This window comes from Bos javanicus, chromosome 23 (genome assembly GCF_032452875.1).
Source record: "Bos javanicus breed banteng chromosome 23, ARS-OSU_banteng_1.0, whole genome shotgun sequence".
Classification (NCBI taxonomy): Eukaryota; Metazoa; Chordata; class Mammalia; order Artiodactyla; family Bovidae; genus Bos; species Bos javanicus.
In genome coordinates, this window is record NC_083890.1 from 4,979,988 (window position 1) to 4,994,793 (window position 14,806).

The window sequence follows — 14,806 nt, forward strand, 5'->3', positions numbered from 1 at the left end:
ATACAAGGGCAACTGAAGTTCAGAGAGGTGGGGAATGGCAGAGCTGAGGATGGTCAGCCACAGGAGATGGGGGCAAGCTGCAGCTTCACTCATGCTTGATGTTGATGTCATGGGTTCTGATTTCTCTTTGGAACCAAATGCACATTCACATCTTTGTAAGTTCTCAACTTGAAGATTTGTATGTAGGGGACTTACTGTATTTCTTTGAAATGTGCACTTTTCCTAGTGTATTTCTTGATCTCCCCAACTATACTGCAAATTACTCAGTGCAAGGACTTTACTTTCCTGTATGTATATTTCCCACATGACCTAGCATGGGGCTTTGGACATAGTTGATGTTCAGTAAACCTTTGGGTTAAAGTGAGATAGGCTTAAAATAAAATAAGCCTTGGTTTTCAGTTCAGTCACTCAGTCATGTCCGACTCTGCAACCTCATGAATCGCAGCACGCCAGGCCTCCCTGTCCATCATCAACTCCCGGAGTTCACTCAGACTCACGTCCATCGCGTCAGTGATGCCATCCAGCCATCTCATCCTCTGTCATCCCCTTCTCCTCCTGCCCCCAATTCCTCCCAGCATCAGAGTCTTTTCCAATGAGTCAACTCTTCACATGAGGTGACCAAAGTACTGGAGTTTCAGCTTTAGCATCAGTCCTTCTAAAGAAATCCCAGGGCTGATCTCCTTCAGAATGGACTGGTTGGATCTCCTTGCAGTCCAAGGGACTCTCAAGAGTCTTCTCCAACACCACAGTTCAAAAGCATCAATTCTTCGGTGCTCAGCCTTCTTCACAGTCCAACTCTCACATCCATACATGACCACAGGAAAAACCATAGCCTTGACTAGACAGACCTTTGTTGGCAAAGTAATGTCTCTGCTTTTGAATATGCTATCTAGGTTTGTCATAACTTTCCTTCCAAGGAGTAAGCGTCTTTTAATTTCATGGCTGCAGTCACCATCTGCAGTGATTTTGGAGCCCCCCAAAATAAAGTCTGACGCTGTTTCTGCTGTTTCCCCATCGATTTCCCATGAAGTGATGGGACAGATGCCATGATCTTCGTTTTCTGAATGTTGAGCTTTAAGCCAACTTTTTCACTCTCCACTTTCACTTTCATCAAGAGGCTTTTGAGTTCCTCTTCACTTTCTGCCATAGGGTGGTGTCGTCTGCATATCGAGGTTATTGATATTTCTCCCGGCAATCTTGATTCCAGCTTGTGCTTCTTCCAGCCCAGCGTTTCTCATGATGTACTCTGCATATAAGTTAAATATACATTGTAAATGTCTGTGGTGGATGGTCTTTGAACATATGAAGCTGTGGGGCAGGCAATGGTAGCTATGATCTCTAAGAAATAAGTGACCAAGGATCACATTTTACACAGAATTAAATGTGTTTGGATTGAATGAAAATGAAAGCTTAAATATCAACTAGGCATGATGGCAGGCAGTGGGAAATGCTTTTTTACATCTTAAATATTGAATTTAAAATTTTGAATATATTTAAAACTTCATTTAATGATTCCAAATTATAGTCATTGAAAGTATTTGCATTCTACTGGCATTTAGCTGAGAGTCAGTAAGACCAATGGACTAATAAGAGTAAATATTGTAAAATTTCACCTTTTACACCTTGTAAAATTACACCTTTACACTATTGTAAAATTACACCTTTTTAAAAATGTATAGTTGTGTGAATTAAAGCATTTATACTTTAATTCTGTTTTATTTGCTTTTAAATTAAAAACAGTGCATGCTTATTTTAATACGCCAAGGTATATAGAGAAAAAAACAAGTCTTCCCTCACCCATTACCACAGCAAAGATACAACTTTTGGTTTAGCACATGTTTTTACAGCTTTCTCCATGCTCATTCCATGTACTTTTGCTGTTTATACATTATTCCTTTTATTTATTGTTCATGCCATAATTTGTTATTCTTCAATATGCAGAACTTGTGATTACATCAACAGTACTTTCTCTATAAGATGATTATGGAGTTTGACCATCAGTTATTGCTCTAGGAGGCTAAATTACAGACTTTGTGATGAACTGGCAAGTTTGACATTTTAATTCAAAGTTGATTTTTCTTAAATAGATTCATAGAAAATAGTCTTGATAGGATGAGCTTCCTGTTGTGTGCTCCATTGTATTTGTTAATATTTGTTCACATTATGAGAACAAATAGTAACTCAAGGATAGAACTATGTAAAGCATTATGATTTTTAGTAGCTAAAACCAATAGTATACTAGGATCTCAGCCTCGTTAAATTCTTTGGACATGTGTAATTTACACTTTACTAAACATTGTAAAATTTCACATGTTGAAAATTATCTGGACATAAAATTTCCATGTGGAAGATAAATGCACAGTCTTTGCCATTCAAACTCTCTCTACTCTCAGGGGTATTGGAGGCTTGGCCATAAAATGAAAGGAAGAGAATAAAGATTAGTCCATTGAAAACACGAGAGTTCAGAATTCCTGAGTAATGTTTAAGTAATTAAGTTAACCAACCAAGTTAAGTAATTCCTAAGTAATCAGTCACTTAACCAGATCCTGTTATATAATACATAAAATCCAGATCTAGTTATTATATATTTATGACATTGAGAACTACTTATCATTAGCTATATTGACATGGTTTTGCTATTTCAAACATGAATTGATAGAATATAATTTCCTGTATATTTATAAGCTTCCTGAAAACTAAGAACATGCTTGATAGAATATTCCAATTCTCATGTCTCCATATAACTTATTATGTATTCAAGATGGCAGATCACACTGAAGTGATGAAGGGCATTCATCAATATCCAGGAATTCGATATCCTGTCCTTACTCCTAATCTTCAGGGTTTTCACCGTGCTGTAAGTGTGCTACTAATTTTCCCTAAAATTGATATGCTTTTTATTGTAAAGATTTTTACAAAGTTAAATGGTGTGATACATGACTCCCTTGATATCCTGCATAAACACTATTGCTATTATACTCATGTGGGTACTTGGCGATCAGTGACTTTGTGGCATTGTTGGGACTCAGATGCTCCACACAAATGGCTCTTTCACTTTAACATCCAAGAATTAAAACACAGAAATACGATTGTCCATTTCAATGAGATTCTTTTGAAAGTATATTTTGTGCTTCCCTCTTAAACAAGGAGTACAAAATAAACATTTCTCAACACAGTGTTGTACTTATTAATGTAACTGCAGCAGACAATTGTATTTGTCACCTCTTTTGGCCTTGCTGTTGTTCCCACCCTCTTCACGAAGCTAAGCACTGTCATTGGAACTAACAGCTTTCTTTATTGTCTTCTCACTTGTTTCTCTGAATCCAAGGTGACTTGGGAATTGATATGCCAAAAAGCTTTTGTGAATATACATATCCACCTGCAATGCGGGAGACCCCGGTTCGATTCCTGGGTCAGGAAGATCCCCTGGAGAAGAGATAGGCTACCCACTCCAGTGTTCTTGGGCTTCCCTTGTGGCTCAGTTGGTAAAGAATCTGCCTACAATGCAGGAGACCTGGGTTCTGGTTGGGAAGATCCCCTGGAGAAGGGAAAGGCTACCCACTCTAGTATTCTGGCCTGGAGAATTCCATGGACAGTCCATGGGGTCTCAAAGTCAGACATGACTGAGCAACTTTCACTTTCACACTAGAAGAATCAGTGCAGCTTTAAGTAAAGGCTTGAGGTGATATGCTTACATGGCTGTATTGTAAAAGCTAAGCAGCAGCTATTTCTGATTTTAATGGATATTTTTCACTTTTGTATTTGTGACTGTGTTGCATGAAGTTGAAGTTCTGGGTCCTAGTTGGGGTATGACCTGTTAGTGTATCTTGTGAAACCACTTTTCTCTTAAACAATTAATACAATTTTTGATTACATTGTAAATAAAGACAGAAATCTTTTAAGAAATTGTAAATATTCTGTGATCTGGTCCTAACAGAGTAGGAAATGTACCTACCCTGAGAAATATATGAAAGGACACCTTCAGGATAGCTTAGAAAGGAATAGAAGCAATCTTGACCTGGGAGGTATGCAAACTCATGTCCAAAACATGGCCCCAGAACTTCTACTGAGCTTGGGATCTCCTACTAGAGATTTATCCTCTTTGAACCATAGTTTTTGCATCTATAAATTGGTATAGTACATGCTTAGTTTAGAAGATTGTTTGTAGATTAGAAATAAGGTGTGCAAAGTACAAACAGCAACATGGGATCAGAGTAGGTGTTCAATAAATAGAATTTTATTTTAATTTATATAAAAACTTTTAATGAAATATAGTTGAAATATTATGATGTATTCATTTATGATGTACATAAAAATGATTCCATTATAAATATATACACATTCTTTTAAAATACTCCTTTCTATTATGGTTTATCATTGGATATTGAATATAGTTCTCTGTGTTATAGAGTAGGACATCGCTGATAATCCATAGACTTTTATTTTAAAGGTTAAAAATGTTTTGTGGATGGAGGAGTGGAAGCCAATGTTTTTTTCAGTGTTGGAGGAAAGATGACAGAATTTTTGTTTTCTTAAGGTGTTAGGGTATTGGTGAGGAAGGGCACTCTAGGCATGGTGCTGTAGATATATTGATAGAAAGACTTAAGAATCCGTCTGGAAATGTAGGAGGCTTGACATTTGACAACAAGTCTCTGGGAAGACTGGAGGAAGGAAGAAAGATGGAAAAGTGGGCAAAAAGGAGAACTGATTAGGTCAACATTTTGGATTTAAAGATTGGCTAGAGGGGAGGGGACTTTCTTGGCAATCCAGTGCTTAGGACTCCATGCTTCCATTGCAGGGGCCATGGGTTTGATCCCTGGAAGGGAAACCAGGATCCCTCATGCTATGCAGCACAGCCAAAATAAATAAATGAATAAGAATAAAAAGTAAAAAAGACACCTACATTTACTAAAAAACAAAAACAAACAAAAACTGGCAAGAGGGTTAAGGAATTAGACACACAAGGGTTTAGTTGTCATAGTCAAAGTATGAAACAATGGAAGGGAGCTTGAGAGATAGGGAGAAAATTGGGGGCAAAATCCAGGTGATAATTTGGAAAAATGTTTTTCTGATGGGTTATAAGGAAAGAAGAAACCCAGAGAGCATTTACTATCCTCTATTTAAAAATATATGGTCTAAAAGTAATGTTTTCCATAGATGTTGAGAGGTTTTATTGGGATGCTGGTATTTTCCACAATTTGGGTTAAAATACTTCTGAGGATAACTTTCAGGAAAGGTGAAATTAAATTGGAATACCACCATTGTATATTATGTGATTTATGAGTGTTGTAGTTTGTGGAATTATCCTGTTATAAAATATTTTTACATTTCAGAAGAGAGTATATAGCAAGTAGAGAGAAATGTAATTTTAAATTCTAAGCAGAATGCTAAAGAATACAAGTGTTTCTTTATAGAGTAATTAATATTGCTTCTACTGCTCTCACTTATGTTTTTGAAACTGATTAGCTTTTGCCTTTAAATTATATTTTTCAGGTTGCTGCAGGAGCAACCGAGGTATCTGTTTTTGGTGCTGCCTCTGAATCCTTTAGCAAGAAGAACATTAACTGTTCTATTGAAGAAAGTATGAAGAAGTTTGAGGAGGTAGTTAAGTCTGCAAGACACATGAATATTCCAGCACGAGGGTAATTATCAAATCCCACAAATTAAGCTCTTTAAGAACTATTTTAACATTGTTTTACCTCATGTAATAATATAGATCCAAGCAGTCCATTCTAAAGGAGATCAGTCCTGGGTGTTCATTGGAAGGACTGATGCTAAAGCTGAAACTCCAGTACTTTGGCCACCTCATGCGAAGAGTTGACTAATTGGAAAAGACTCTGATGCTGGGAGGGATTGGGGGCAGGAGGAGAAGGGGATGACAGAGGATGAGATGGCTGGATGGCATCACCAACTCAATGGACATGAGTCTGAGTGAACTCTGGGAGTTTGTGATGGACAGGGAGGCCTGGGGTGCTGTGATTCATGGGGTCGCAAAGAGTCGGACACGACTGAGCGACTGAACTGAATAAATATACATAGAGTATCTTATTTGCACCTTATGTGATCAGGGCCATCATTTTATAGTTATTGCTATAACTACCTCGATAATATCATCTGAATCCTAAGGGTGTATCTAGCCTGTGGGGCATGATGCCTTGAGGTCATGGGGACCAGCATCATATCTGACACTGTTACTCATTTCATCAATGCCAAATTACCCGAATGCAGCTGTGTGGTTTGGATCTCAGCATACTGTAAGTGGATAGATCGGTATAAGCTCATAGTAGCATTTGGAAAGTAATCATTTAATGTGGTTTCCAAATTTTTGACTTTTTTAAGAACCATGCTTTTTCTTCAAAGAATATATTGTATGGAAATTGAATAGCATGTGTAAACTGTAAAACCGCACTGGGGTGCAGGTTCGTCGTACCACCCATTCGGCTGACTTCTGGGCCTTCTCTGTGTGAATCCAAAGCAACTATATTTGGTGAAGGAGAGGAGAAAAGAAACCTGCTTTTGTTTTTGCCTTCTTTCAAGAAGCAGGAAAGCATCTCACTCAGACAGGCTCTACACCCAGATCCGTGTCTGTGAAATGTATAATAAACTCATTGTTACTTAAGAAAGAAGTTTTTTCTAACACATTAGCTATTATTCTATTTTTACAATTATGGAGGTATGATAAAGATGCCATATCATCTTCATAATTTAAAATGCATAGTGTTTGTAAGAGAAGGCTGAATGCTGTCCCTGGGCTTCCATGCTGGTTGTCCTTCCCTTGATTGAGGTGAGCAATGTTCAGAGTGGCAAGAAAGATCAATCATCAATGAGAAAACAAGTGGACCCAATTTGGAGTGAGGAGATTAGAAAAGGGTTGGAATTCAATCAAGGTCACTTAGAGAGCAAGTAGAATTAGATTACACTGTAGTTAGGTATTTTTTGGTTTACTGCCTTTTTAAAACTTCTTTTCCTTTCTCCTTAGTAAATTTCCAACATGACTTTTTAAACATATAAAGTTATTTTGTTAACTAACATGTATACATAACGTGCAGAGTGCATGCAAGAAAATTGAAAAACCAAGATAATCTGTTTCCATAGAAAGTAAAGGATGTGTGCTTTTAAGGCAAAAGTTACATAACAACCAAAAATATAAAAGTTACATAACCACCATCAAAAAGGAGAGGTGTCCTGCAAGTTTTAAATTCAAACACACATAAGTTGTTTTATTTTCTTACCTTTAAAAAAAAAGGAAAAAATGAAGAAGCTGTTCTTCTGTTTCAGTGTATATTTATGTTTGGAGTATAGGCTATTGAGTAAAGTAATTCTCATTGAAAAGTTGAAAGAACACAAAACCTTAAGAAGTAAGGTACATATTTCAATTAGGAAGATTTTTTTTTTAATGTGGAAAGATGGATGTTCACAAATTTTATGACAACTGATTTTATCACTTTATAAAATAGTATAGGCAAACCCTATAAGGCTAATAGAAACCCTAAATCTCCTTTAATACTGATTGCATTAATAAAATGTTTATAAAGTTCAATATAAAAATAAAATAAATAAAATAAAATGCAATAAAATGTTTAGTACTAAATACTAAACATTTAGTATTGTCCTATCAATAAAGAAACTTCTAACCATGCTACAACCTAAGAAATTTTTCAGGATTTGATAAGATGGATACAGAAGTACAGATGAATAAGAACTAACCTACAGCCAAATGAAGCCAGCAGAAGCACATTGTAATTATACTGTAGACAAATGCATATTTTCCGGTGTAGATTTTCTTCCTTTGGAGCCCAAGTCCTTGATTTTCTGAAACAGTAGTCACTTTTAGAAATAACGCCATTTGACAGATGGATGTGAGTTCACTACTTGTGTAGTTGAAAATTATCTTCTTCTCCCCCAAACTTTTACAGGCTTTAAATTAGGTCTTATTTTCACTGGCAATAATAGAAGGTAGGTACTGTATTAAAAAGCATGGGCTATTGGTGCTCGTTTTAGGGAAAAAGCCATGCTCAGCTAGTCAAACCTGAAGTAGATGCTCCAGCCAGTGTTACTATGGCAACAGCTGCATCAATATGGACCATCATTCAGAAAATGTATGGTGCCAGCTGCTGTCAGCTTTAAAGGCCATACAGCAGGACACATTTTATAAATGCTCACTAAAGCCATTTAAGCTTCTATAAAACAGTAACCTTTCATATGGTCTAAATAGCAGCTTCTATTAAAGTTATGAAGTCTATTGTTTGTTTCCTCCCCTCTTGGAAACACACACATACACATGCCTATGTACAGGTCTTTTTATAGATGCTTGGAACTTTATGTAACATCTGGGATACATTGGGAAAGACACCATGCCAGATTGCCGACAGAAAATGCAGAGTCAGCTAACTACTGCTGCTCGTCCATTGTATGCGAGTGAGCAATGAAATGTCTAAATTTTGGACTTCATTTTTTAGTGTGCATTTCACATATGTTTAAAACATCTAGGTTACTTTTCTCTTATCTGTCTAAATCTTTAAAATGTTAAAAAGAGAAAAATAGAAGCCTGTTATAAATTTAGTCATTCTCTTTTTTATCAGTGGATTTACTGAATGAATTATCTCTTGATGTGTATTTAAGAATGAAATCCCTGAGATATGAAGTAGTTTTCTCATCTATCACATAAGACTTTCAGGTTTTATTCCCTTTTGTTTGAAATGAGTATCAGCTGCTCTTTAATGAAGTCACGAGTCACAGGAATCACATGCTGCTTTTCGTGTGGAAATTTAATTTTAGAAGGAAACTATCGCTAAGGTGACTTGTTCATTTTGTTGTTAAGATACTTATAAATAGGTTATAAGTTCACAAAGTCAGCAGTTGGGCATATCAGAGAGTTTTACCATGATTACCTCTTAGACTTCTCCTGTAAAGTGGTCTAGAATGATTGGACACATGATTGACTTCCTGAAGGGCTGAGCCTACTGAAAGTTGAAAGAAGTAGATTGCTAACATTTTTTTTCTAGGAGCCAAACAAAATTATTCATTCACCCATTGTTTAAAAAATTTACAAAATGCAAAAAAATATTTCATTGTGAACTGTCACTGCTGAGTTTATTCTCAAATTCTCAGGAAAAAAAACAAAAACAAACTCAGGTACAAAATAATGAGAACAATGAATAAAAAGCAAATTAGTAATTAAAGTAAGAAAGACAACCATAGATACCTGGAGGAGGGCATGGCAACCCACTCCAGTGTTCTTCCCTGGAGAATCCCATGGACAGAGGAGCCTGGCGGGCTGCAGTCAATGGGGCCTCAAAGAGTCGGACACGACTGAAGGGACTTCGCACACAGGCAACCATAGATAACTTTGAAGTATGAAAAAACAAAGGTGGTTTTAGGATGTAATAACATTTTGCTTTTATCTTAAATTCTTTATAAGGCGTGATTAGTATTTATTCATATTTTGGAGGAGATGAGGAATGAGGCTTTTCATAAAACTCTAATGAGTCTAGGGTGCATATCTTACATACCTCTTCATCTGTCACCCACATCACCAACTCCCTATCTAAATCAAAACCAAGGAAAACCCAATCTGTTTTTAAATGCTTCTGAACAAAATTGTATCATTTATGTGAACGACCAATTGTTTTGATAAGACCCTCAATGTTTGGAAATTCTTCCTGTGCTTAGTTAATTTTAACTGGTTGCCTAGCTCTGAATAATTTCTAACCTTTAAAATGGTAACCGTTTCGTAGGGCTGTGAAGTCAGGGCAGAGTATTCTCTTTCAAAATGGTCAGCTTTCCGTGGACTTCCCTTGGAGAAAGAACTGATAACACGTTTCTTCAGGAACTTGCAACCTACTTGTTTGTTCATCAAACCATCTAGGTCATGTGAACATGTTATATCTCCTGTCCTTCCCCTGCCTAATGCAAAATGTCATTACAGACCCTGATCTGAAATAGCAGCCCTTTTGAGTAGGATAATGAACCTCCTTGCTGAGGGCTCCGAGTTTTAAATACACAGTAAGTGACAGACAGTGTTTCTCATGGCTGATGATGCCAGTGCCTCCCATAAGCTGATTTATCCTAATGAAATTCACTTGCGTAGGTGGCACCATTGTCTATAAGCAGAAGCTCATTGGTTTAAGTTTCTTTCCAATTTCTATTGTTAAACTGAGGACTTTCCACTGGTGCCTGGAAGAGGAATTCAAATCATCTACCAAAATATGGCATGTAAAACTTTAAAAACTGAGACATCTGTTAAAATGATTCTTTAGTACATATGGTGGTTTTGAGTTCTACTTTTTTTAACCTTACATATTGCTCTGTCACTGCTGTGTGCCAGGTAACACACCCTCAGCTGCAGTTACTATGTAAGTTGTGTGTGTGTGAAGTCGCATCTAAATAGCCTCTTTTAAGGCAAGAATGTGTTTTGTCATTTCTCGTGAAATTCACCTTTTAGAACTAAAGGAGAATTTTAGCAGAATTGCTTCTCGAGACTAAGGGACCATCACTGTATCATCTATCATCCACAGTGCTAAGGGCATGATAGGCTCTCAAAATTTATTCATAACTGGCTTGTTAATAATCGGATGCTGTTCTGTATTGCTTTTAGGCTGATATATTCTGCATGGCTGCATCAAATTCATTCCTCTTTTTAAATGTCTTAATTACCTTTCGTTGACATCAAATGTCACCTCATCATTCCTGACACTGACATTGTTTTTCTCTTCTGAGTGTAGCAGTGGTTGATTCTTTATGCTCCAGTATTTGTGACATTTATTAAAGGCTTCTTTTGGTTTCTTTTTGCCAGGATGATTTGAGAAATATGGGAAAGTAGGCCTAGGGAAGGCCTAACTAGGTGATTTTTTTCATGATTCAGTTCTTCTGGGTAAAGTTGGTAAAGACTTGAATGCTGCTGTTTTTCATGATTTTGCACAATACTGATAAATGGCCTCAGTAAGCACAAATAAAAATAAAACAACTCATATTTCTATCCAGGGTTTATTGTAATTTTAGTACCATGGGTTTCAATATCATTGGTGATTTTTTTTGTTACTCTGTCATCCTAAATAATGTTTAAAACATGATTCCAAGTCCAAACTCTCAAATATTTGCTGTCATTTCTGGATACAGAATTTGAAATGTTAAGAACCAGAATCTGGCTATATGTTGATTATAAAGATTAGGAATTGTATAGAAAATTATTCTGAAAGTTAAAACGACATCTTTACTAACATATTTTGCATGAATTCATTTAAGAAATATTGATTGTTTTATATCATGTCTTGTCTTCTGATGCCATGTGGAATATAAAAATGAAAAAGTAGCCTAGGGAGTTTCCAGCAGACTGCGGAAGTAATTTGTATAGAAATAATGACTATGTGGTCAAAAATGCCAAGTGTTTAGGAGAAATACAGATAAATCCCATTAATTTTTAAAGTAAGACTGTCTTAAATTTCTCAGGAGTTATTTGTAAAACTCGCATGGAGGTGTCAATAAAATGAAGTTATAAAAATGAGTAAAAATATAGAAACATCATCAGAAATAGTGACCTTTTCAATGAGAGCAGGAAATTTACAAAGAGCAAAGGCACAGTGAAGAGAAACCTCCAGAAATGTTTGGTAACAGGGAGAAGTTTGTATTTCCTGGAGTAGGAGCTTTTAAGGCTGTGAAATGGAAGAGAGGTAGAAAGATGAGGTTTCACATACTGCTGAGCTTGAATACCAAGTTTATTTGGTAGACAACAACAGGCCATTAAAGATTTTCAGAGTAGAAAAATACCCAATCAGATTTATGCTTAAGGAATATCACTTCAGCAGTCGATACTAGAGTACAAATGAGGGCATGCCATGAGACCAGAAACAAAGAGGGCACTTGGAGATGTCTGTGGCCATCCCGAAAAGGGCCCGCAGGCACCGCTCTGTCCACGTGAGCTGGGCCGGCAGTTCCCACGCTCTACAGAAGAACCAGCCAGCGCTGGTTAATGAGCGTGTTCTTAAAGGTGACCAAGAGATGTAGTGGCTAAAAATGACTATATCTTTTTTTTTTTAATTTTATCTTATTTTTAAACTTTACAATATTGTATTAGTTTTGCCAAATATCGAAATGAATCCACCACAGGTATACCTGTGTTCCCCATCCTGAACCCTCCTCCCTCCTCCCTCCCCATACCCTCCCTCTGGGTCGTCCCAGTGCACCAGCCCCAAGCATCCAGAATCGTGCATCGAACCTGGACTGGCAACTCGTTTCATACATGATATTATACATGTTTCAATGCCATTCTCCCAAATCTCCCCACCCTCTCCCTCTCCCACAGAGTCCATAAGACTGATCTTTTTCTTTTTAAAGACAAATGTGGGGAAAACAGGAATGACCATTATTTTGCATCTGTTGAGCTTCATGTGCCATGTGACTGTGTCAAGCAGTCAATTTATAATGTTCATAAGAAGACTGGACGTGTGTTTTGTGTAATAGTGAGAAAGAGAGAGATTATGAGGGACTGAGCTGATACAGAGACTCCCTTTTCTGTTCCCTTTACAAACACATAAATATAACAACTTGTAAAGCATAAGGTGAAGTTCAGAAGAGAAAAGGAAGTCCTCAGATTCCATCAGAGAAAGTGTGGCAAGGATGCAGTGTGATGGCCCCAGCACATGGGGTGTCTACTCCAGATACAAGCCCTAGTGACTTAGAAATGGGATTTTAGAGTCTATGTGTGAAAGATAGATGTTCTGCTAAGACTAGGATTGGAAACTGAGTATTTTTGGATTCTGGAAGCACTTCCTTGCCAATGCAGAGTCACTTAAATCTGTGCCAGTGTTATAGGTTGTGGATTTATGACATTGGAGTATTGTGGAAACCCAAATTGAGAAATAAAGGTAGACCTTTGCTTGGGAACTGGTAAAGTCTGCAAGGCAAGGGAAAAAGGAAATTAGATCTCCTTTATAGGAACATTTAAATAACTCAAGACTTTCATGGAACTTCCACAGAAACTAAAGGACCATGAAAAGGCATTCCCAGTAAAAATTACAGACCACATGAGGGAACAAATTACCCTAAGAAAAATAAGCAGAAGAAAAAGAAAAAGAAGGATAAATTTAGCAGAAAAGAAGGACATAGAATAAATAACCTGAATTGAGATGGTGAATTAACCTTTACTATATTTATAGAGGCAAAGGAAGAATATAATAAAAGGACAAGTCTTTATGAAAAAAAAAAAAGAATGAAGATTTGAGGAAAAGAAATGGAAGTGAAAAATACATGTGTTAAATAAAAACAGTAATTGCAGAACAGCAGATTAGATATAGTTGAAGTGGGAGTTAATGGTCTAGAAGTGGCCTAAAACTAGGATTTGAGGAAATTGCAATAGTGAATAGAAAAATAATAGAAGTTTTGAAAGTGAAGAGAGAATGCCTAATAGAATTCTCAAAAGGAGAAAACAAGGAAACTAGATATGAGAGATATGTTTGATGAAGTATTACAGTACCTTGAGGATTTTCTAGGAGTAAAAAGCATTAATGTTAATAATGAAGAAGTGTAACAAGTCCTGAAGGACTCATAGTCAAATGCAGGATATTAACTATAAGTAGATAATGGCACCCCACTCCAGTACTCTTGCCTGGAAAATCCCATGGATGGAGGAGCCTGGTAGGCTGCAGTCCATGGGGTCGCTAAGAGTCGGACACGACTGAGCGACTTCATTTTCACTTTTCGCTTTCATGCATTGGAAAAGGAAATGGCAACCTACTCCAGTGTTCGTGCCTGGAGAATCCCAGGGACGGGGGAGCCTGGTGGGCTGCCGTCTACGAGATCGCACAGAGTCGGGCATGACTGAAGTGACTTAGCAGCAGATAACCCTATAGCAGTAGAGAAGAATTGCACCCAGTCACTTCAGTCGTGTGCAGCTCTGTGCAACACTATGGATCGTAGCCTGCCAGGCTCCTCTGTCCATGGGATTCTCCAAGGCAAGAATACTGAAATGGGTTGCCCTGATTTACTATACAGCAATTATGTTTAGAGGGAAATATTCTCATCAGCAAAAACTGAGGTCAGAGATAATGAAACAGTATATTCAAAATGGCAAAAAAAAAAAAAAAAACCCACAAAAACTGTCAGCTTAGAATTCCATACGTAACCAGACTATTGGACTAAAAGTTAACAAAACCATTTGTTGACACAACAGTCTGAAAAATTCTACCCTTACTGAAAAAAAAAAAAAAGAAATTGAGTCAGAAGGGAGGAATGAAAAAAAGAAAAGAAAATGAGAGGTAGCAGGCTGAGGCTTTGGCAGAGCAGAAACCATTTGCAATAGGGCTGTAAAAACTTATGCCAGCTATTTAAAGTGGATAAATGTAATAAGTGCCATGGATTTAATCAGAGATAGATGCTGTAGGGAATGCTGTAGGGATAGATGCTGTAGGGATAGATGCTGTCAGTGAGATTAGACAGTATATGTCTGTGTAACTTATATCACTTTTACATAAAGGCATCAATTAAACAATCCAGGTAAGGAAATATCACCAGAAGTTGAGTGGTTTTCTTTGTTTTGTTTAATTTAAATTTTATTTTTAATCGGAGGATAATTACTTTAAAATATTGTGATGGCTTTTGCCGTACATCAACATGAGTTAGCCACAGACATACGAAGCATGTCTCCTGCCTGTTAAATCTCCCTCCCACCTCCCTCCCTATTCCACCTTAAATAGAGTGTCACAGAGCACTGAGTCTGGGTTCCCTGCATCATACAATAAATTGCCAGTGGCCATCTATTTTATATATGGTAATGTATATGTTCCAGTACTGCTCTCTCAAAGCATGCCAC

The 14,806-nt window shown here is 37.0% G+C and overlaps 1 protein-coding gene across 3 annotated transcripts in view; it reads left to right on the top strand.

Annotated features, from left to right (window-relative positions):
* The window catches only part of HMGCLL1 (3-hydroxy-3-methylglutaryl-CoA lyase like 1), a 197,180-nt gene that overhangs the window by 99,291 nt on the left and 83,083 nt on the right, over positions 1-14,806 (top strand). For 2 of the 3 annotated variants that reach the window (XM_061397810.1, XM_061397812.1), the window contains 2 exons: positions 2,762-2,857; positions 5,494-5,642. In XM_061397810.1, coding sequence (XP_061253794.1) covers positions 2,762-2,857; positions 5,494-5,642 — 245 coding nt within the window. The remainder of the gene's footprint in view (positions 1-2,761; positions 2,858-5,493; positions 5,643-14,806) is intronic. The other variant, XM_061397811.1, reaches the window with a different exon arrangement.